The following is a 22,542-nucleotide window of genomic DNA, read 5'->3' as shown; positions in this document are numbered from 1 at the left end:
GCAGGCACTAAACCGCTGTGCCACCCAGAGATCCCTCTTCTTAAATACTCTATTATCCTAATATCCAAGCATCTATTGAGTTGATGTAGTGGCCCAAGGCAGTTTGCCTGACCCACCAAGTAAGCAGGTATTAGGAAGGGCCAGACATTAGTCAATATGGTCAGTGGGTTTGTATGTATTAACACTTGCTCTGTGATTTTGCAGGAAACTCAGCTGCCATTTATCTTGGTTTCAGAGCTGCACAGCTTGATGCTGAATAAAAGTATCTTGAGCCACACATGTGAAGAGAAGGCTCTTTTCTAAGGATCTGAACTCAAATCCAATATGAAAAGCACAGGTCACTGTGGGCCTTGTCAGGAGCCCAGGGGAGTTGTCAGCCAGGCTCCCTTGAACTATTCATCTCTGCAATCCACACTGATAAACTAAGCAACGCTGCTGGTTTTGACAAATGAATTCCCTCTCTTCTTATCCTTAGCTAACCTTATTTTTGCCCTTTTTCTGAAAGGAATTAATGTTAAATGCATTTATTTAATTCAAAGATCCCAGACTTCTAAAGCAAAGAAGCCAATTAACATGGGGAACCTAGCATATTGGGTCTGCCAAAGTAAGTGTTAAATGACAACAGTTACCCCTCTGTGTTACCCAGCTGCACTGTGTTGCCTGCCAAAACTCCTCTGGAAGGCCTGGCATTAGTGGGCAGAGGCCCTTATCAGGCTGGTGGGGTCTGGGCACAGAGGAGCAAGCTCTTGGCTGTCCAGGCACAGTGACATGGCCAGACCTCAGAAAGGCCTCAGGGCCTACTCTAAATAAATCATGGCTCTGTGCAAGCTCCAAACCAAGAGCATCCAGGGCTTGGGTGAGCAACAGAAGTCCCTCAGGGTCATCACTGTGCCTCTTAGATCCCTGCTTCTGTGTGCACCTGGGACGTAAGTGAGCCCAATGAATGAGGCATCTTCCTCCTTGGGCGAGACTGGCAGATCCAAGCTCACCCAGGCCCGTCTTCAGTACTCATGCTCTGTCCCCAGTGCAACTCTCCAGTGGGGAGGAGATTCTGGAATCTTCTCCATCCCCAAACAGATGGGAGGGAAAACATGACCCACTGCACTAGTTAGGAAGATGCTAAAGTAGAGAGTGTAGAAAGAAAGAGGACAAATGGTGTGTAAAGATGGACAACTGCTAATGACAAACTCTCAGCTTTCTGGTTGACTAGAGCGATGTACCTAAGGTAATAAGATGAAATTCACTTTCGAAATCATATAATGGCTAGCAGTTTTCAGAGCAAGAATTTTTGTTTTGTTTTGTTTTGTTTTGTTTTCTGCACTTCCTGCCTGGAAACTCCTGGCAGAGGTTTCTAGTTTTCCTCACAGGGGGAAACCTAGCTATCTTCCATCCTTAGCGGGACAGCGGGGGTGGGGATGGGGAGGGGGTGGGGGGAGTGAGGAGGTGGGGGCAGGAATCTTCGAAGGTGGGCGGGTGTGTGTGGCCGATGGGCATGACCTCAGCCCAAATTTGAATCTAATTTGGATAACGCCTGGGACCCTTGGGTGGCAGATCTTCCTTTCCTCCCTGTCCCCCTCCTTCACTGAAGGCGTCTTTACCGAGCATCTGCTCCGTACAGCAGGCGCTGTAGCTAAGAAGTGGACGAAGCAGTTCCTCCCCCTTTCGTGGAGCTTAGGTGCTAGTCGGGGAGACACGCAAAAAACAAAACCAAATACCACCAAATCGCAACGGGATGCGTTTAGGAGCTTCGGGGAGATCAAGCACGGGGTTGGTGCCAGGGTGCTGGCAAGACCTACCCACTCCGTCAACCCCGGGCTCCGCCCCGCGCGCGTTGCTAGGAACTCGCCTCCGCGGTTGCTAGGGGAAGTCACAGCCCTCGGAGTCTCGCGAGGATCTTCAAGACTTCGCGCAGGACCGCCCATCGGTTGCCGGGAGACGGCGCAGCCTCCGCCCGGCTGGCGCTTCTATCTGCGGGGGGCGGCAAGACTCGACCACCAGAGCCATGGTGAGGAGGAGCGGGGGCCTGGGGCTCCTTGGTTACCCGGGCCTGCGCGCAGAGGCCCCCGGACGGGGAAGCCTGGGTCCCCGGGACCTGTGCACGCTGAGACCCCAGAATGGGGAGGCCTGGAGCTCCGGGTCACTGGAACTGAGGCCTTGGTACTCTCGTGGCGTCTTGGGGAGGAGAGCACCGGGGCCTCGGGATCCTGTATCGCGGATCCCACACGCACTTGGACCTGAGCGATCCGAGCTCTCTGAGCTCTCCAGGATCCGGCGCTCGCAGGGGCGCTCATAGACGCCCCGCCCCGATCCAGGGACTGGCGTGCACGCTGTCCAGAAGAACCTGGTCAGAAGGATTTCCTGTTTGGAAGTCTCAATCCTCCAGATCTTTAGGACCTAGGTACAGGCAGGCCTAGGACCCTGGTGCATGCAGCGTCCCATGGCGCACAGTCGGGTTCAGGGACCTCCATTCTCTGGGACGAAGAGCCTGGGGCACCCCAGCGTGGCTAGGGGTCCCTCTGCACCAAGGGGTCCTGGACAGAGCCTCAGGGTACAGTAGCTGCTGTTTCCTTGCAGAGCTTCGGAGGAGTCAGGCCTATATGGAGCAGAGCAGGGTGAGAGCTCATGGCTTCACCAGTTCTACATCCCTGTCTCTCTCCCGTAGTAGGACCCTCAGCTGCCCCGCCCTGATACAGGAGTTTTCAGGAGCTGGTTTTCCAGGCAGACGCAGCAGGAGGGAGTATCAGCTGGTGGGGAGGATGCCTCTCCCAGAGCTATGCCAAGCCCCTGCACTTGGCTGTGAATTACCAAGTAGTTAAGAACCTGTGGGACCTTCTCTTGGGCTGGACTTCTTGGAGTAGAAGGCTGGGAAAGAGGGCAGTAGGCTAGGAGTAAAGATTTCAGTGCATGGGTCTTTTAAAACCAGCTGGAAAAGACCACCAAAATACCTACGTGTATCACTAGCTTGTTGGAATATGGGTGATTTTCCTGTTTTCTTTTTACTTTTTTGTGTTTTCTAAGATCCATGTAAAAGTTTTTTGTAAAAAAATTTTTTTTAATAAATTTTTTTTGTAGTCACAAAAACGTTAGACCTGTAGACATACATAAACACATATAAAAGCATTAATAGAAGCATTTAGAAGCACACACACGTGTTACAGAAACATGTAGATGCATGCACACACAAAAGCATGAATCACAGAATTAGAGGTGAAGGCAGAAGGTAAGGATTTGGAAGTTCAATACCTACTTGAGTGGCCCTTGGCAAGTGAATGGGGGGTGGGAGGTTCTTTCATCTTGTCCAAGTTGTTAAAAGCAAAAGTGACACTATGACCAGTTCCGTGTGGTTCATTTGCAGAGCACCCACTCTGGTGAGTGCTGTCTGCTTCAGCTCTTGACCAAGGCCCTTGGAAGAAGTTTTATATTTGGAAGAAAGGAAGCCTCATGATCATTGCTGTAGGGCTGTTTCTCCTTACCCAGTTTTTTTTGCAGGTTTCTCTATGGTGGTTACCAGGTATTATTGCCAACATGGTAATGTTTGACAGTGTGCTATTGGGATTCTTCCTGGCTAAGTAAATTTTGTATTCATGCCCAGGAGGTACCTGCCACATACCGAGGAGTCGATTTGGAACACGTTCCCCCTCCCTTCCTTTTTGAGGGAGAAAATGTTCTCTTCTGAAAAGGATGATTTTTTCCCTTGCTTCTTGAAAGGTGTTAACAGAGAATGTGTGGGTGGTTATGGGTGGGAAACCTGAGGGCACAGTGATGTGCTCCACATGGGGCATGAGACAGTGAGCAATAGGAGAGAGGTGCCAGAACAGGTACTCTTATCCCAGTATGCCCAGGGGCTCATCAGAGCCAGCCAGAAGGTGATGCCTTTAGACAGTTTCCCTTCCTTACCTAATCATCTTTTCTTTAATCAAAGGCACCCAAGAAGAAAGGAAAGAAAGGGAAAACCAAAGGTACCCCGATTGTTGACGGGCTTGCTCCGGAGGACATGAGCAAGGAGCAGGTGAGCAAGGCCTTAGCCTCGTCTTGGGTCGGGATGGGACTGGTGGGTGTTGCTCCAAGTTGTCTCTGGCTGTGTGTCTTTATGAACTTCTTTCAGACTACTGCCTGCTGCCTCCTTGTCTGTCTCCCCTTAGTCTGTTCCTGTACTTCTATCCAAACCAGTATATGCTATCTCCCATTTCCATTCTTCTCATTTTCTCCAAAACTATCAAGTAGAGTACATATTTAAAAAAAAACAACATTACAGGGATGCCTGGGTGGCTCAGCAGTTGAGCATCTGCCTTCGGCTCAGGACATGATCCCGATTCCGAGATCAAGTCCCACATCAGGCTTCCTGCATGGAGCCTGCTTCTCCTCCCTCTGTCTGTGTCTCTGCCTCTTTCTGTATGTCTCTCATGAATAAATAAATGAAATAAAATCTTAAAAACAACAACAACAACAACAACCAAAACCCAACAATACAGCTACATTGAAGAATTTTTTTTTTTTATAGGGTGGTAGGAATTTGGAAGAAAATGATTTTCTGATATAAAACCTATTTTTATTTTTATTTATTTGTTATTTTGGCAGTGGAAGGGAATTTTTATTTTTTATTTAAACAATTTTTAAATTTTTTTTTTTACGTCTTTTAAAATTTAAATTCAATTTGCCAACATATAGTATAACACCCAGTGCTCATTCCATCAAGTACCCTCCTTAGTACCTGTCACCCAATTACCCCATCCCCCCACCTGCCTCCCCTTCTGTAACTCTTGTTTGTTTCCCAGTTAGGAGTCTTTCATGGTTTGTCTCCTTCTCTAATTTTTCCAACCCAGTTCCCCTCCTTTCCCTTATAATCCTTTTCATTATTTCTTATATTTCACATATGAGTGAAAGCATATGATGATTGTCCTTTTCCAATTGACTTATTTCTCTCAGCATAATACCCTCCAGTTCTATCCATGTGGAAGCAAATGGTGAGTATTCGTCTTTTCTGATGGCTGAGTAATATTCCATTGTGTGTGTGTGTGTGTGTGTGTGTGTGTGTGTGTATATGTATACACACACCCACATATATATACCAGATTTTCTTTATTCATTCATCTGTCAAAGGACATTGTGGCTTTTTCCATAGTTTGACTGTTGTGGACATTGCTGTTACAAACATTGGGGTGCAGGTGTCCCAGGATATAAAACCTATTTTTAATTTTCTGTGTATCCTTTCAGTCTTACCCTTTTATGTAGCTGATGTTTGCTGAGCTGTTATCACTGTATATGCATACATAGTATTCTTATTTATTGTATTTGCCATTAAACAGTTGGAATTATTTTAAGTCACTTGTTCATTTTGATGAAGAGCTAGAGAACATAATTATATAATCATAATTTCAGCCAAAAGCCTCTTAAAAACTGTAACACAGGGATCCCTGGGTGGCACAGTGGTTTGGCGCCTGCCTTTGGCCCAGGGCACGATCCTGGAGACCCGGGATCGAATCCCACGTCGGGCTCCCGGTGCATGGAGCCTGCTTCTCCCTCTGCCTATGTCTCTGCCTCTCTCTCTCTCTCTCTCTGTGACTATCATAAATAAATAAAAATTAAAAAAAAAGCCCAACTGTAACACATTATGAATGATGAGAGCAGATGTAGTGCTTCCCTCAGCCTCCATCTTGATGACTGACCCGTGAGTGTCTGATAGGGACGTGTGGAGGGTTCCATGTCAGCTTGTGTGTTAGTGTTAATAAACCTAACTTTCTTTTGATAGTTTTTTTTTTTTTTAAGATTTATTTATTTATTTGAGAGAGAAAGAGCAAGAGAAGGAGAGAAGCAGACTCCTCACTGAGCTCAGGGCCTGACGCAGGGCTTGATCCCAGGATCCTGAGATCATGACCTGAGCCAAAACCAAGAGTTGAGTTGGAGGCTTAATGGACTGAGCCACCCAGGTGTCCTTCTTTTGATAGTTTTATGATAAGATGTAAATACAAAGGAGAATACCATGAGCTGAAGGTGGAGAGCTGGGCAGAGGCCCTTGCACAGTGGTGAGGAGTTGCTTTATTCTGTATGCAGGGAAACCATAGGTAGTTTCAGCAGATGGTAATGGGTTCAAGTTTGTATTTTGAAGAGATCACTGGAGCTGCTGTGTGGAGATTGGATTGCACATCACATTGTCCCAACACTTGAGCTGTTTCTTGTCTCTGTGGGTACAGGACTGGGACACAGCAGTGGTCCCTCTGCACGTGTGCGACTGCCACCCCAGACCTCTCCAGGGTCCAGCGGGGTTGAGGGACTGGGGACAGCTGCAGTCAGTTAATTGGATGATTACTCTACGGGTGGTATGTTGTTTTTTTTTTTTTTAAATATTTTATTTACTTATTTATTGAGAGAAAGTGAGAGAGTGAGAGCAAGGGGAGGGCAGATAGAGAGGGAGAGAATCTCAAGCAGACTCTGCTGAGCACAGAGCCTGATGAGGGACTTGATCTCATGACTCTGATATCATGACCTGAGCCGTAATCAAGAGTTGGATGCTTAACTGACTGAGCCACCCAAGCACCCCTGTTTCCTGAGTTGTTTTTTTTTTAAGATTTTATTTATTTATTCATGAGAGACACACACAGAGAGAGAGGCAGAGACACAGGCAGAGGGAGGAGCAGGCTCCATGCAGGGAGCCCGATGTGGGACTCGATCCCGGGACTCCAGGATCATGCCTTGGGCCGAAAGCAGACGCTAAACCACTGAGCCACCCAGGGATCCCCTGTTTCCTGAGTTTTAAAGAGAAGCTAGAAATCTGCATATTTATAAGATACCCAATATTCATTGAAATCTGACAGTCAGCCAGTCAAAGTAGGTAGGAGCCTAGTGTAAGCTATTTTGAGTTTGGACACTAAAGGTCTGTGACACGAAGACCCTGCCATCCACTGAGGCCCTAGTCAGACGCTCCTGGGCAGCCAGGCTCCATGCAGGTTCCTCACCACAGAGCTCCTCCGGCTACCACTCCTCAGGTGGTTGTTATCTTGGCCTTCCCTTCAAGTGAGAAATGTGATTCCTCTGTGGGGAGTGGAGTTATCAGGAGAGAAACCCTTAATAGTGAGTGGCTTGATGTTGTGCTCAGAAGATGACAAATTCTTTTTTTTTTTTTTTTTTTAAGCTAAATTTTACTTAGTTAACATGCAGTGCCATATTGGTTTCTGGAGTAGAATTCAGTGATTCATCACTTCCATATGACACCCAAAGCTCACCCTAACATGCCCACCCCCCATGTATTCCATCCCCCAGCCAACTCCCTCATCCCTCAGTTTGTTCTCTATCACTAAGAGTCTTTTATGGTGGGGCACCTGGGTGGCTCAGTAGGTTAAGCGTCTGCCCTTGGCTCAGGTTTTGATCCCGGGGTCCTGATAACAAGCCCCACATCAGGCTCCCCATGTTGTTGCAAATGGCAAGACCTCATTCTTTTTGATGGCTGAGTAGTATTCCATTATATGTATATTCCTCATCTTCTGTATCCATTCATCAGTTGATGGACATTTGGGCTCTCTCCAATTTGGTTATAGTAGATAATGCTGCTGTAAACACTGGGGTGTGTTTACTGCTTCAAATCTGTATTTTGTATCCTTTGGGTAATAAATACCTAGTATTGCTATTGCTGGGTCATAGAGTAGTTCTCGTTTTAACTTTGTGAGAAACCTGTCTGCTGTTTTCCAGAGTGGCCACACCAGTTTGTATTCCAACCAACAGTGTAAGAGGGTTCCCCTTTCTCAGCATCCTCCTACCAACACCTCTTATTTCTTATGTTGTTAATTTTAGCCATTCTGACTGGTGTGAGGTAGTGTCTCAATCTGGTTTTGATTTGTATGTCCCTGATGATGAGTGATGGTGAGCATTTTTTCATGTGTCTGTCAGCCATCTGGATGTGTTCTTTGGAAAAGTGTCTATACATATGTCTTCTGCCCATTTCTTAACTGAATTATTTGTTTTCTGGGTGTTGAGTGTGATAAGCTCTTTATAAATTTTGGATACTAGCCCTTTATCCGAAATATCATTGCAAATATCTTCTCCCATTCTGTGGGCTGCCTTTTACTTTTGTTGATTGTTTCCTTTGCCGTGCAGGAGCTTTTTATCTTGATGAAGTCCTAATAGTTCATTTTTGCTTCTGTTTCCCTTGCCTCTGGAGACATTGATGACCAAATCTTGATGGAAATAAAATTCACAAGGAAACCAAGAGCCTGTCCTACTTTCCTTTTAATTTTATCCTATTTGCAGATTTGCAGTTGGTTTTGGATCAAACCTTTTTTGACTGTTAGGGGGTCTTCTGGTTTTGTGTGTTTTTTTTTTGCTTAACATATACCTTTAAAGGTGAGTGTTTTTAATTTAGCGTTATTTTGTGAATATCTATGGTGCTCTAACATTTTCTTATCTGTGTGTCTTTGGGACCTATAATCCTACTATAGATTTACTCTAATTTTTCAATCATTTCAGTATTTAAAATCATCTTAGATTACTTCCTTTTAAAATTTTTAAAAAGGATTTATTTATTTGTTTGAGAGAGAGTGCATGTGTGTGAGTGGGGGGTAGGGGCAAAGGGAGAGAACCTACAAGCAGATACCCCACTGAACGTGGAGCCCGACTGGCTCTATCCCACCATCCATGAGATCACGACCTGAGCCAAAACCAAGAGTTGGACTCTGAACCAACTGAGCCACCCAGGTGCCCTATCCTTTTAAATTTTTTTGCTGTCGTAATAATGGTGTGGCTAATGTCTCTGAGCAGAAAGCTCTTGTGTTTTTTGCAAAATTTCTTTAGTCTAAATTCCCAGGAATGGATTAAAGGATATAATCATTTTATGATTATTGCCCACATTCAAGATATTTCTTTCTTTTTTAAAAAATTTTATTTATTTATTCATGAAAGACACAGAGAGACAGAGAGGTAGAGACATAGGCAGAGGGAGAAGCAGGCTCCATGCTGGGAGCCTGATGTGGGACTCGATCCTGGGACTCCAGGATCATGCCCTGAGCCAAAGGCAGGTGCTTAACCTCTGAGCCACCCAGAAGTCCCCACATTCAAGATATTTCTGCTATTTTCTGAATCTGTCCTATCTTTGGAACCTTCCTAGCGTCATATATTTTTTTTTTTTTTTTTTAGCGTCATATATTTTTAAAAAGATTTTATTTATTTATTCACGAGAGACACAGAGAGATAGGCAGAGACATAAGCAGAGGGAGAAACAGGCTCCCTGCAGTACTCTGATGCAGGACTCTGTCTCAGGACTCCAGGATCACGACCTGAGCCAGAGGCAGATGCCCAACCACTGAGCCATGCAGGTGCCCCCTAGCATCATATTTTCACTTTTAGTTTTTACTTGTTTGTAGGTGTGAGTTGTCCTTCTTTTTTCTTTGAATTGGGTGGGCCCTTGCTGGGTCCTCATGGCTCTGCTCTGCCTGGCAGGTGGAGGAGCATATCAGCCGCATCCGCGAGGAGCTGGACCGTGAACGCGAGGAGCGCAACTACTTCCAATTAGAGCGGGACAAGATCCACACCTTCTGGGAGATCACACGGAGGCAGCTGGAGGAGAAGAAGGCTGAGCTGCGCAACAAAGACCGGGAGATGGAGGAGGCTGAGGAGAGGCATCAAGTTGAGATCAAGGTAAGTGGGGCTGACCTGCCTATCCCAGCAGGTCTTCGCGTATGGAACAGAGGGGTGGACAAGGGACAGGGGGCATTTTCTCTCCTTTATTTGGGGGTTGCACCCCTTTGTACCCTTTACACTGGGAAACGAAGGTATTTTTCATAAAAGGATATGTGCGTACAGGTGAGCATGCATATGCAAGAGTGTGTGTGAGAGTGTGCAGGTGAGCAGGTGGTGCTCCCGCTGTCCACAGGTCTACAAGCAGAAGGTGAAACACCTGCTGTACGAGCATCAGAACAACCTGACAGAGATGAAGGCCGAGGGCACCGTGGTCATGAAGCTGGCCCAGAAGGAGCACCACACACAGGAGGGTATACTACGCAAAGATATGCGGGCGCTAAAGGTGGAGCTCAAGGAGCAGGAGTTGGCCAACGAGGTGGTGGTGAAGAACCTGCGGCTGGTAGGTGTGAGGGTCGCCAGGGCCTGATTGGCTCCTGGGGACCGTGAACTCCTGATTATTCAACATAACTGGGAATTCATATATTTTTTAGAAGTTCCTCACATTTTAGCAATTAATTGAAATATTAAAAGAAAAAAAGCACACAGCCAGACAAATCCCATTTGGGAGCCAAGTACAAAGTCATGTCTCAACTTGAGCAACAAACTGACTTCACAGGGTCCCTCTCCACATGCTGCTGATACCTGACACCTGGCTGCTTTCCCAGGGAGTCTATCAGGTGCACCTAGAAATATACAGAACCATTAAAGTGTCCAGTGTGCTAGCCCCTAGGCAGCCACAGCAGTTTGTCATGCAAGTCAGGTTCATGAGTACCTGGCCGAGTTTTTGGTCCTTTCTGAGAGGGGGCTGGAGAGGTTCCAGATGGTGGTTGAAATTCGTTTGGTGAGTGCTCGTAAGGTCCCAGGCCCTGATGGTCCAGTAAGGAGATGGAAGACAGAATAGACTGTTGAATGCATAGAGCATATCCACAGGCATGAGTGCTGTGGGAAGAGGGTGCTGGGGATTGGGGTGGGGTTGCATTTTTTCACAAGAAGTTCTGGGGATGCCTCAGTGAGAAGGTGACATTTGGAAAAAGGCTGGAAGGAGGTGGGGGCTGAGCTGGGCTTGAAGAGACCAAGTCTGGAGAAGGGATAGGGAATGAGCCAGTGTGAAGGTCCAGAGGAACAAGGGGCAAGGAGGTGCGGGAGATAGGTCAGAGCTTGTTGGCATCAAAAACCACAGTTAGGGTTGGGCCTTTGACCCAAGCTGAGTTGGGGTACCTTTGGTGGACCTGGGGTGAGGGAAGATGTGTCTGACTTTGGTTTTCTTTCTTTCTTTCTTTCTTTTTTTTTTTTTTTTTTTTTAAAGATTTTATTTATTTATTCATGAGAGACACAGAGAGAAAGAGAGGGGAGAAGCAGGCTCCATGCAGAAGCCCGATGTGGGACTCGATCCCAGGACCCCAGGATCATGCCCTGAGCCAAAGGCAGATGCTCAACCGCTGAGCCACACAGGCATCCCTGACTTTGGTTTTCTAAGGCTCTTTCCTGGCCATGGGTTGAGAAGACTTTGTCACACATTTGCCTCATGCCTAGAGGCAAACCAGCCTCAACTCAATCTGGAAAAAAATCAGTAATGGTGCAGACTTTGCAGCGAAGCCTGAGGTTGAAGTCTTGGTCTGCAAGAATTGTCTGGTCTTTGCTGACAGAAGTACAGCCTGGGCTGGTTTCCAGTGAATTTAGTAATGTGGGGCTGTCTGCTTACCCGAGGCCTGCATATGGAATAGTTACATGGTCAGTTCCCCTTTGTACAAAAATACTACTCTAAAATGTAATCTAAATTTTTTATTGAAAAATTTAATATATAACTGTCATAATAATAAATTTATTTATTTATTTATTTATTTATTTATTTATTTATTTATTTATTTATTTATTTATGATTTTATTTTATTGCAGGCTCCCTGCAAGGAGCCTGATGTGGGACTCATTCCCAAATCCCAGGATCACGCCCTGGGCCAAAGGCAGATGCTTAACCACTGAGCCACCCAGGCGTCCCTATAACTGTCATAATAATTTTTAATACTGCTCTAAGACAGCTGAGGCAGAGTTGGCAGGCATCTGGAGAGTGCCTACAGCTCTGTGTAGACATGGCCAGTGGTCTCCAGCCTGGGTGAAGGCAGATTGAGCCAAGGGCCAAGCATGATTAGTGTTTGGAATGTCTTATAATTCTCTGTCAAGCTCAGAGGTGACTTTAGCTGAGGGAATTGAATTATGAAATGTGGGAGTTACCAAAACCACATTATTCTGAGCATGATGCGTGAGCTTGGAGATGAGGGGAACCCAGCACCTACCAGTAACAGCACAGGGTTTACTGAGTTGAATTTTTCATACCACTGAGGAGCTGGGCCAGCCCCAGGGAGAGGCTTCTGTGTGTATGTGTCACCTGGTAACAGCCTGCTTCTCTGCCTTTGCAGAAGCACACTGAGGAGATCACCAAGATGCGGAATGACTTTGAGAGGCAAGTGCGAGGTTGGTTTCTCACATGTACGCTGAATAAGACAGTGCCAGAGCCCCTCCCATCAGAACGTCATTTACCTTCAGGGCTACTAACCCAAGCACAGAAACCAGGTTAAATTGGGCCAGACATGCTAAGAGAAGATGTGATAGCTTCCAAGGCTGATGGATTGTTCAGAATCCTGGAACAACTTATTTCCATGCAAGCTGGAGAGGCTGTGATGACCACCTACTTCCCCACTCCTGGCATAAATCAGCAGTTAGGAGCAACCGGCAGTATTCTTAGAATAGTCTTTTCCATGGCTCCTGACCTGAGGGGGCTCCCATTTGAGAAGTCTGTCTGGTTTACTGATGAGACTGTAGTCTGACTGGCTGACCACACTGCCATGGGATCAGGTGTCCCTAACCCAGGGATTGATTAGCAATGTCTGCTACACACAAAGGAAGGCAGACTATGTTGTGCATGCTGTATGTCATTTGTGAGCTTGTTTGCACAGCCTTTGTTCTGGTGGGTGTTCTTGGGCCGTGTTTATAGGTTCCATCTCTTCTGGAGCCTCTGGGTAATCTGCTCCTCTCTGTGCTTCTGCCTTTCAGAAATTGAGGCCAAGTATGATAAAAAGATGAAGATGCTTAGGGACGAGCTTGACCTGCAGAGAAAGACTGAGATCCATGAGGTGGAGGAGAGGAAGAACGGCCAGATCAACATGCTGATGCAGCGGCATGAAGAGGCCTTTACAGACATCAAGAACTACTACAACGACATCACCCTCAACAATCTGGCCCTCATCAACTCCCTCAAGGTGCCACTCAAGGGCTGACCAGATCAGGAGTCCAGACACTAGCCCTTGGCCCCATTGGGCCCAACATCCCTACTTACAAAAATATCTGTTGTCCTTGACTGAAATTCATAGATAGTGTAACCTCTCCACATTTATAGCTGAAAACAGCCAGGATGTTGCCCTGAGTATAGTGTAGATGGGGATATGGGGCAGGATGCATCTGACAGGTAGAAAAGGTCATGCAGAATTGCAGTGGGAGCTACAGCATGGCTGCACGAGTGGTGTCATCATCCTGTAAGTGCTGGCAGTGGCAGAGTTCCCAAAGTGGGGAATGCCCCATGGGTCCTGAGCAAAGTGTTATCTCAATTTGTGTAGAAGGGGCATTCCTAGAAAATTCAGAATAAGTTAAGACCATGCAAAATTACTCTGTTTATACATAAAATAGGTCTAGGACCTCAGGGCTGTTCTTTGAGGCCAGGAGGGCCCTCACCCCCAAAGACCGCAGCTCCCTCTGCTTTGCCTAACCCTTCCACACCTGTGCTTGTGCCAACAGGAACAAATGGAGGACATGCGCAAGAAGGAAGATCACCTCGAGAAGGAGATGATGGAGGTGTCCATGCAGAACAAGCGCCTGGCAGACCCTCTCCAGAAGGCTCGGGATGACATGAACGAAATGCAGAAGAAGCTCAGGAACTATGAGTGGGACAAGCAGATTCTGATTGTGAGTTTCCTCCTGAATTTACCTCTCTCACACTTTCTCCAGGGCTCAGGAGAAGAACATCAGTAAGCTGTCTCCTGAGACCCAGAGCAGGGTTTGGCCTTTAGGGACACATGCATCTCTCCTTTGTTTGACTGGTGTCCTCCATAGATGGGAGGGGAAGTTGGTGCGTGCTCTGTGAGACATTCCTACCAGCCTGCCAGTGTTAGGCTTAGCTTCTTGTGTCTTTGAGCCAGCTCGTGCTTGCTTGCTTGCTTTCTATTTTCTTTTCTTTTTTTTTTTTTAAGATTGTATTTATTTATTCATGAGACACACACACACACACACACACAGAGGCAGAGACACAGGCAGAGGGAGAAGCAGGCTCCATGTAGGGAGCCCAATGTGGGACTCGATCCTAGACCCCAGGATCACACCCTGGGCCGAACGTGGCGCTAAACCGCTGAGCCACCCAGGCTGCCTTCTTTTCTTTTTCTTTTTCTTTTTCTTTTTCTTTTTCTTTTTCTTTTTCTTTTTCTTTTTCTTTTTTCTTTTCTTTTCTTTTCTTTTCTTTTCTTTTCTTTTCTTTTCTTTTCTTTTCTTTTCTTTTCTTTCTTTTCTTTCTTTTCTTTTCTTTTCTTTTTTTCTCTTTTCTTTCTTTTCTTTTCTTTTTTTTCTTTCTTTTCTTCTTTTTTCTTTCTATTGAAGCAGTCTACAGCCAGTGTGGGCCTTGAGCTCCTAACCCTGAGATCAAGAGTCACCAGGTGATCCTGAGCCAGCTCTTTCCGATGATTATTTTTGGGCTTGCCGCCCCCTAGGAGCCTGTGCTATGTGGATGCCTGATCCGAATACTTTTTGTGTGCTACCCCTCATTTTCTCTCCAGTGTACAAAAGCCCGTTTGAAGGTCGCTGAGAAAGAGCTGAAGGCCCTACAGTGGGAACATGAGGTGCTGGAGCAGCGGTTCCTCAAGGTGAGCAGGTGCTGGGCGGGTCCTGCAGCGGGCTGGTTGGATGCCTGATCAGTGAGGAACTCTTCCTGCACCTGGTTCCCAGAGGTCTTAGTGCTGTTGCTGGGTTTTCAAGGTTTGAAGCTAGGAGTCCTGTTGCCCACTCCTCATTCTGCAAGGCTCTATGAGGTGATGAGGCACAAACCTGTGGCATGTTCTGTAGAAGGCCCCGCAGATGCCCTGGTGGGAGCTAGTCATTCCCAGTTCTCCTGCAGGCTCATCTCTGAGACACATGAAGGGTACCTGGCCCCTTGCATCTGGGATCTTTTTCATCTATAGACGTGTCTCTAAGTACTAAAGTGTTAGGCGTGCTTGGTAAGTAAGGAAGTCATGGAATCCTGACATCTGTAAGTGAACATGAGAGGGCCTTCCTGCTGCTCAGCGCTGTTCTCCTCACAAGTGGTAGCAGCTCCTTGAGTTTCTCACAGACTTCCTGTGTATCTTTGTATAGCTATGGCTTCATGCGCTTTTTCTTTTCTTTTCTTTTTTTAATCTCCACTTAGTTGTGCTCTCTCTCCAGATTGTGCACATAGAACAGCCAGGTTAGGCTCCTTGTCTGAGGGCCCCACTGTTCATGCAGCCAGTTCCCCTGGACAGATATCTGTTTCAGTCCTTTGCTGTTGCAAACATGGCAGCCACAATCATCCTTTTAAGTTTTTTTTTTTTTTTTTAATTTATTTATGATAGTCAGAGAGAGAGAGAGAGAGAGAAGCAGGCTCCATGCACCAGGAGCCTGACGTGGGATTCGATCCCGGGTCTCCAGGATCGCGCCCTGGGCCAAAGGCAGGCCCCAAACCGCTGTGCCACCCAAGGATCCCAAGTTTTTTCTTTTTTAACAAAAGATTCTATTTATTTATTTGAGAGAGAGAGAGAAAAAAAAAAAAAAACCGAGTGGGGTGGGGGAAGGGCAGAGGGAGAAGCAGACTCCCTACTGAGCAGGGAACCCAATGTGGGGCTTGATCCCAGGACCTTGGGATTCTGACCTGAGCCCAAGGCAGAGGCTTCCCCGACTGAGTCACCAAGGTGCCTATGGAGTTTATCTTTGTGTAACTGTGAGCATCTCTTTTAAGAAAGTCAATCTCTGGCAGTAGGATTGCTGGGCCAGAAGGTTTGTTGTTCAGAATTTGGATAAAGTTTGCTCAGAGGAGCTGTTCTTTTTATTTTTTTATGTTCATCTTATTTTAATTAAGTAATTGGATAATGGGATCCCTGGGTGGCGCAGCGGTTTGGCGCCTGCCTTTGGCCCAGGGCGCGATCCTGGAGTCGCGGGATCGAATCCCACGTCGGGCTCCCGGTGCATGGAGCCTGCTTCTCCCTCTGCCTGTGTCTCTGTCTCTCTCTCTCTCTCTCTCTCTCTCTCTCTGTGACTATCATAAATAAATAAAAATTAAAAAAAAAAAGTAATTGGATAATTTTTAAAATTAAAAAAATTTTTTTTAAAGATTTTATTTATTTGTTCATGAGAGACATAGAGAGAGAGGCAGAGACACAGGCAGAGGGAGGGAAGAAGCAGGCTCCCTGTGGTGAGCCTGATGTTTTATTCCGTCCCAGGACCCTGGGATCATGACCTGAGCCAGAGAGACACTCAACAACTGAGCCACCCAGGTGCCCCTGTCAACAGCTTTTATTTTTTATTTAATTTTTTATTATTTTTTAAAAATATTTTATTTATTTTATTCATGAGAGACACAGCGAGAGAGAGAGAGAGAGAGAGAGAGAGGCAGAGACACAGGCAGAGGGAGAAGTAGGCTCCATGCTAGGAGCCCTATGTGGGACTCGATTCCGGGTCTCCAGGATCACAACCTGGGCTGAAGGTGGTGCTAAACTGCTGAGCCACCCGGGCTGCCCTGTCAACAACTTTTAAAGACCAAAGTGACAGGGACTAGATTGAAGCAAATCTAGGGAAAACTGTACAGTAAGGGGAAGCATAAGATGCTGTGGGTTTGAGCAGAATCCTCTTCTCTTTCTAGCTGTAAGGTATGTTTTTATACCTGTAGAGAACATTCTGGAAGGGGTTATAGCATATGTTCATATGTGGCCTCTGGGAGGTTGGTTAAGGGGTGTTTTACTTTTTATACTTCCACAAAGTCTTGCTCTTTTATGTGCACAGTGAAAAGTAAAAGAAATGAAAGCTCTTTTTAAAAGAACACCTTTATTTATCGGCAGGCAGTTGGCTCCAGAGTTGTTCTGTAGATCTGCTATTTGTGGGGCATGTTGACGTGTGGAGCTCTGGGCTCTGAGGCTGGCACAGGGAGTGCATCCCCTCAACATTGCTTGATGGAGTTGATGCCTTGATCTCACGTAGGGGTGATCAGGGACAGGGTCTTTCCTGAGCCTACTGCCCAAACCCAACCCCTCTGTGGGGCCTGACTACCTCTCATCAGGGTACCTGGCTGCTTCCTGAAACAGCTTAGTGGAAATGGATCTGATTAGTGTTTCCTCCTGCCTTCCACAGCGTGGACGGCTGCACATCTTTAATCTATCACAGAGCGTGGGTGTGCAGGCAGTGTAGACAACACAGAGACCCACCCATGGGTGGGTACTGGTGAATTGATTCTGCAGAATTGGTATGTTCTGGCCCAGGCAGGGGTGGAGCTGGGGGGCAGAGGTAGGAAGAGGCTTCTCCCTAGTGCCACGCCCCCAGGGGAGGTGGCCTCTTTATCACCACCTGACCCTTGCAGGTGCAGCAGGAGCGGGATGAGCTATATCGGAAATTCACTGCAGCCATCCTGGAGGTACAGCAGAAGGTGGGCTTCAAAAATCTGGTGCTGGAGCGTAAGCTACAGGCGCTGAGTGCTGCTGTGGAGAAGAAAGAGGTGCAGTTCAATGAGGTGCTGGCGGCTTCCAACCTGGACCCCACAGCGCTGACTCTCGTGTCCCGCAAACTGGAGGTAGGTCCTGGGTGGGCTCCTGGGGAGGGGCTGGGCTGCAGCCTCACGTTCTTGCCCCACCCAGCGGGTATCCTGGGCTCAGGTTGGGGGTCACTGTGTCATACGTGTGTGTCAGCCTCTGTCATTCCAGTGGAGACCCTCAGTTAATGTTGGGGAGGGACCGTCATGGTTTCCTGTGGCCCAAGCATAGATGGGTATTGCAGATGTGTGCGCACAGGCCTGCGTGTGCTATTAGGCTCCCCATGCTCTCTTTACTGGTTTTGCTCATGTCTTTCTGAGGTCTTTCTTCTTAACCTCTTTGTACCATCTGGCCCTGAGCCACTGCCCATCCAGTCCTCAAGACAGGTTTAGCTTAGCCTGTCAGGCCCTGGGTCTCTCAAGCTGCTCTGAAAATGTTGGTCCTGTGGTCCTCAGGCATCTGGTGACAAACCAGGCCCTGGGGACAGCTGAGCCTGTGAGCTGTCAGCCAAGGCCACTGCCATAGTCCACCTGGCATACTAAGATGTCCTGGTTGATGTGGTCTGTGGGCAGGGCTATGGGCATGCCTTTGTGTCGGGGCCTGGGGCAGGCTTCCCAGAGGGAGTTAACATCTGAGCCAAGGCTAGAGCATCTGTCCAGTCATGAGTTCACAGGTATTTGTGATGTTCCTCTCTGCTGGGGCTGTGTTGGGCAGAGGGGAGAGTACTGAACAAGACAGATGAGGCCTGGGTGCCCAGGGGTTACCTGAGTCAACTGAGGAATCAGGATAGTGATCACCACCACCTATGGCCCAGCAGAGAAAAAACCTGACAGCACCTGGCAGGTCATCTCCTGCCCAGAACTGGGCCTGGTGTCTCTGTTCCTGGGCCTAGTGAGGGTGTGTCACAGAAAGAATGGGTGATGCTGGACAAGCAGTCTTTGTTGCTGCCAGGGAAGGTGGTTGTGCTGGGATCCTGGCCCCCTGGATGACCTGCAGCCATCAGATCTGGGGCAGCCCCAGGTACAGTTCCCTTGAGGGCCCGGAAGTTAGGATGCAGGTCTGTACGTTTCCGTAGAGATGCCCAGTGAGGGGAGGCCAGCTTGTCCCAGAGGTCCCTCTTTCCAGAGTGGAGGGTGCTTGTGTCTCTGCTCCTCCTGTGTGGAGAAACAGATCTTCTGAGTCAGGGGCCTAAGGAGGTTTCACTGTGCAGGTGTGTTTTAACCCGAGAAATTCACAGGCAGCATTTTTTTTTTTAAAGATTTTATTTATTTATTAATGAGAGACACAGAGAGCAAGAAGCAGAGACACAGGCAGAGAGAGAAACAGGCTCCATGCAGGGAGCCCGATGTGGGACTCGATCCCGGGACCCCTTGGCTGAAGGCAGGTGCTCAACTGTTGAGCCATCCAGGCATCCCTATAGGCAGCATTTTTTTAAATTTTTTTTAAATTTTTATTTATTATTTATGTATTATAGTCACAGAGAGAGAGAGAGAGGCAGAGACACAGGCAGAGGGAGAAGCAGGCTCCATGCACCGGGAGCCCGATGTGGGATTCGATCCCGGGTCTCCAGGATCGCGCCCTGGGCCAAAGGCAGGCGCCAAACCGCTGCGCCACCCAGGGATCCCTATAGGCAGCATTTTTAAGGTGATTTGTCAACATACGGTTTAGCTGAACATAAACCCCATCTGTTCACATGGCACTTGAGCCCAGAAGATTAACTGTGTTAGGTCACTTAATCTTTTCTTAAAGCACTCTAGGGGCACCTAGGGGGCTCAGTTGATTAAGCGTCTGGCTGACTCTTGGTTTCACTCAGGTTATGATCTCATGGGTTGTGAGATCGAGCCCCAAGACAGGCTCCCTCCACACGCAGTGTGGAGTCGGCTTGAGAGTCTGTCTCTCCTTCCCCACTCTCATACACATTCTCTCTCTCTTTCTCTCTCAAATAAATAAATAAATCATATATATATATATATATATAAAGTACTGTGGACTAGCCTACTGCCCACGTGGCCTTGACCTGAGGCTTGAGCTGCTACCTGGTGTGTTGTACACTTGGGAGCCCCTTGCTCTGGTGTTGGGGGGAATGCAAGGCTGAAGGGAGGGAAGCAGAGCCAGAGGGATGGGAGTGGTTCTGAAGCATGTCTCCTGTGCCTGAATTTGAGGCTAGTGAGGAACCATGGAGGGTTCTAGGTGGGGCGGACTGGATCAGAGACAGCCCCCTGGGAAGGCAGGAGGTGAGCTGGCACTGATGTGGGATGAAGGACTTGCTGCTGATGGAGTCCAAGGTGACATATGCTTGTTTCTGGGTGAGACCAGGCATTGCTTCTGGGCAGCAGTGAGTCCTGGCTCAGTGGGCAGCAGGGCCTGTGGGGCCCGAGCCACTGGGACAGGCTCTTGGGGCCTGAGGTGGTGCAGCCACATAGCAGGGGCCTGGTCTGGGCTGGCAGCACCAGGGACCAGGGTGCTTGTCCCTACTTGTGTGTGAGACCCTATGAATGCTGTCAGGCAGGAAAAGTTGCCCTTTCCCCATTGGAAAGGGGAGGAGAGCTTTCCTGCCTCTGTTGTTGGGAAGGGCAGCTGGTCTTGGAGCTGGGTGAGCTAACCGTATGTTGCCAAAGGGGATAAAAGCAGTCCTATGCGTGGTCACTGCAGCTGTCCCCGCGGGCCAGGGCCTTTCCTGGTCAGTTTTCCTCCCAGGAGGCAGGTGGGGGTTCAAGGGGCCTCGGTTGCCCTGGCTTCTCAAACCTCTTGTCCTTACTTCTCATCATCTAGACAGCTTCCTTACAGAGAGGCAGGTCCTATTTTCTGTTTCCCCTTTGAAGACCTTTCTGTGTTGGCTGGCTTCTTCCTGTGTGGACGTACACATTGATGGAGCCAGGCTGCCATTCCCTGGATGTCTGGGGTTCCCTTGTGGAGCTCCAGGCCCCCCACCCCCATCTGCCTCTGCCCAAAGACAAGCTCAAAGATACATCCACCTTTCTCTCCTCAGGACGTTCTAGAATCGAAGAACACCACTATCAAGGACTTGCAGTATGAGCTGGCCCGGGTCTGCAAGGTACGAGGAGCCCCCCCCCCCCCCCCCCCCCCCCCCGTATCATTTACACCTTCCAGGTATACACAACCTGAGGCTGGTTGTGCCTTCTCAGGTCAATCTGTGTATGGCCTGGGCTGCATCACCACAACTCTGGCCACCATCCTTGTGTCCCTTACAGGGCATGCCCAGAGGGTATCTGGTAAATGAGGGCAGTTTGTCCAGCAGACTCTGTCTCTCTCTCCCTTTCTGACCTTTGCTCTTGCTGACCCGGCCTCTGGGGTGATTGGATGGGCTTCCTTTGTTTCTTCCACACAGGGAACAGTTACGAGTCTCACCTTTTTTTCACTCCTTTGTAAGTCTGATGAAAGCTGCACACCCTGTCCCACACCAAAAACACACGTCAGCATGGAAGCCTCCTGTAGTTGGGGAGGGGCAGTGAGTGCCTTGATCCCATCACCCAAGAACCCAAGAGGGCCTGGGCCATGAACCCAAGAGGCCTGGGCCCTCTCCCAGTGGTGTCACCTCCATGCCAGAGCCCACAGCTCTGTCTGGGCTTTGCCTGTGGGGAATGTGGACACAGTGCTGCCTACAGATCCCTTTACCTTGAGCAGCAACCCCATGAGTGTGACTCAGATAAGCCTATAAATCTGCAGGGTGGATGTACCTTCCTGGTTGTACTCTGCATCCTGGGTTGTGGAACCCCAGGAGGGAGGCAGTGTCTATCATTGGCGCTGGGCTTCATGGTGACCAGCCCTCTCTGGGCCTCTCCTTGGCCTGCCCATCTGGACCCTTCCCTTAGATATTCTGGTATCCCCTGATATTGACACACAGAATTAGGGCCCTCTACTGCTGTGTGCAGTTCTGGGGAAACGTCCATCACTCGTACCTGGTTGTCAGGAGGTCCGTCCCCTAGAGAGGGGTGAGAGCCAGGACGCAGCCCTCTAGTTCTCTCTGGGGCTTGGCCATAGTTCACCCTTTAAATCTCAGCTCCAAGCTCCAGCACCCTTTTTTTTTGTTGATGGTGTGGATAATAAGCCCTTAGAGCTTTTGATCTGAGTCAGGGCAGGCTCCAGGCATTTCATGTGCCATCAGCTCTTCAAACACTTAGAACCATCTGATGCAATTCACCCTTTAAAAAGTATCCGTTTTCCAGAGTGGGGAACAGGAACCTTGCCTCATGTTGGCCCCACCAGCACTGCTGCCCAGACCTTAGCCTTCCTGGGAGTGGGGAGGGAGAGCCATTTGCACTCTCCACCTGGGGCAGGAGATAGCATCAAACAAAGCAGGGAGGCTCAGTGAGCACATATACGTGGAAGGTCATGCCCAGGAAGTCAAGGTGACCAGATTGAATGAGAAATGCTGGACAAGGAACCAGGAGCATCCTCAGACCACAATTCTGCTCTGAGTCTGTATCTTCTGCCTCAGTTTCCCCACTTGTGAAATAACAACATCGGCAGCATCTACCATTGTGAATTACCTGAGTTCATGTATGTAAAAGTGCTTATGACCAGGTGCGGCCTCACATGAGGCACCAGTAAAGGTTAGCTTTATGGTTTCCCAGCACCACCCTCCCATGTCCTCCAGAGCTGAGTGGGCCTGGGCTGGAGTCAGCCTTGGCCTGGCCCTGCGCCCTGCCCTGATGTCGCTCTGATCCTATAGGCCCACAATGACCTGCTGCGCACCTATGAGGCGAAGCTCCTGGCCTTTGGGATCCCTCTGGACAACGTGGGCTTCAAGCCTCTGGAGACGGCTGTGATTGGGCAGACCCTGGGCCAGGGCCCTGCGGGACTTGTGGGCACACCAACGTAGAGCTCAACTGGGACTGCTCCCTGGATGACTTCCCTTTCACCAAGGACAGGAGCTGTTTGTTTTTTAGATTTGTATCATCTGCAAATGAAGGTTTTCTATGTTTGCTTTGTGTCCCATTGCCTGGCTCTGTGGAGGAGAGGCACCTCCTGGGCCCGTGGTGCCCTGACCACTTCCTTCCCTGCTGCCTGTCCAGTCTCTGCAAACCCCTGCCCTCCTTCCCATCTCGGGGCCAAGGCAGCACTAGCA

General features: G+C 48.4%; 1 protein-coding gene across 4 annotated transcripts; it reads left to right on the top strand.

The window, feature by feature from the left end:
* Positions 1-1,921: 1,921 nt before the first annotated feature.
* GAS8 (growth arrest specific 8) lies at positions 1,922-22,535 on the top strand. 4 transcript variants are annotated; one of them, XM_041772305.1, is made up of 11 exons: positions 1,922-2,005; positions 3,923-4,009; positions 9,427-9,624; positions 9,860-10,066; positions 12,081-12,135; positions 12,715-12,920; positions 13,453-13,620; positions 14,481-14,567; positions 17,285-17,494; positions 20,443-20,508; positions 22,147-22,535. In XM_041772305.1, the coding sequence occupies exons 1-11, from the start codon at positions 2,003-2,005 to the stop codon at positions 22,294-22,296; spliced, it is 1,437 nt and encodes a 478-aa protein (XP_041628239.1). In that variant the 5' UTR covers positions 1,922-2,002; the 3' UTR covers positions 22,297-22,535. The 4 variants fall into 4 exon arrangements, with proteins under 4 accessions (XP_041628239.1, XP_041628243.1, XP_041628242.1 ...); XM_041772309.1 differs by lacking the exons at positions 1,922-2,005; positions 3,923-4,009; positions 9,427-9,624 and having other exon boundaries at positions 9,928-10,066; positions 12,081-12,124; XM_041772308.1 differs by lacking the exons at positions 1,922-2,005; positions 3,923-4,009; positions 9,427-9,624; positions 9,860-10,066 and adding an exon at positions 11,006-11,397 and having other exon boundaries at positions 12,081-12,124.
* Positions 22,536-22,542: the final 7 nt, after the last annotated feature.

This window comes from Vulpes lagopus, chromosome 10 (genome assembly GCF_018345385.1).
Source record: "Vulpes lagopus strain Blue_001 chromosome 10, ASM1834538v1, whole genome shotgun sequence".
Lineage (NCBI taxonomy): Eukaryota > Metazoa > Chordata > Mammalia > Carnivora > Canidae > Vulpes > Vulpes lagopus.
Note: the sequence above shows the minus strand (reverse complement) of the source record. Positions and strands in the feature narration are given on the sequence as shown.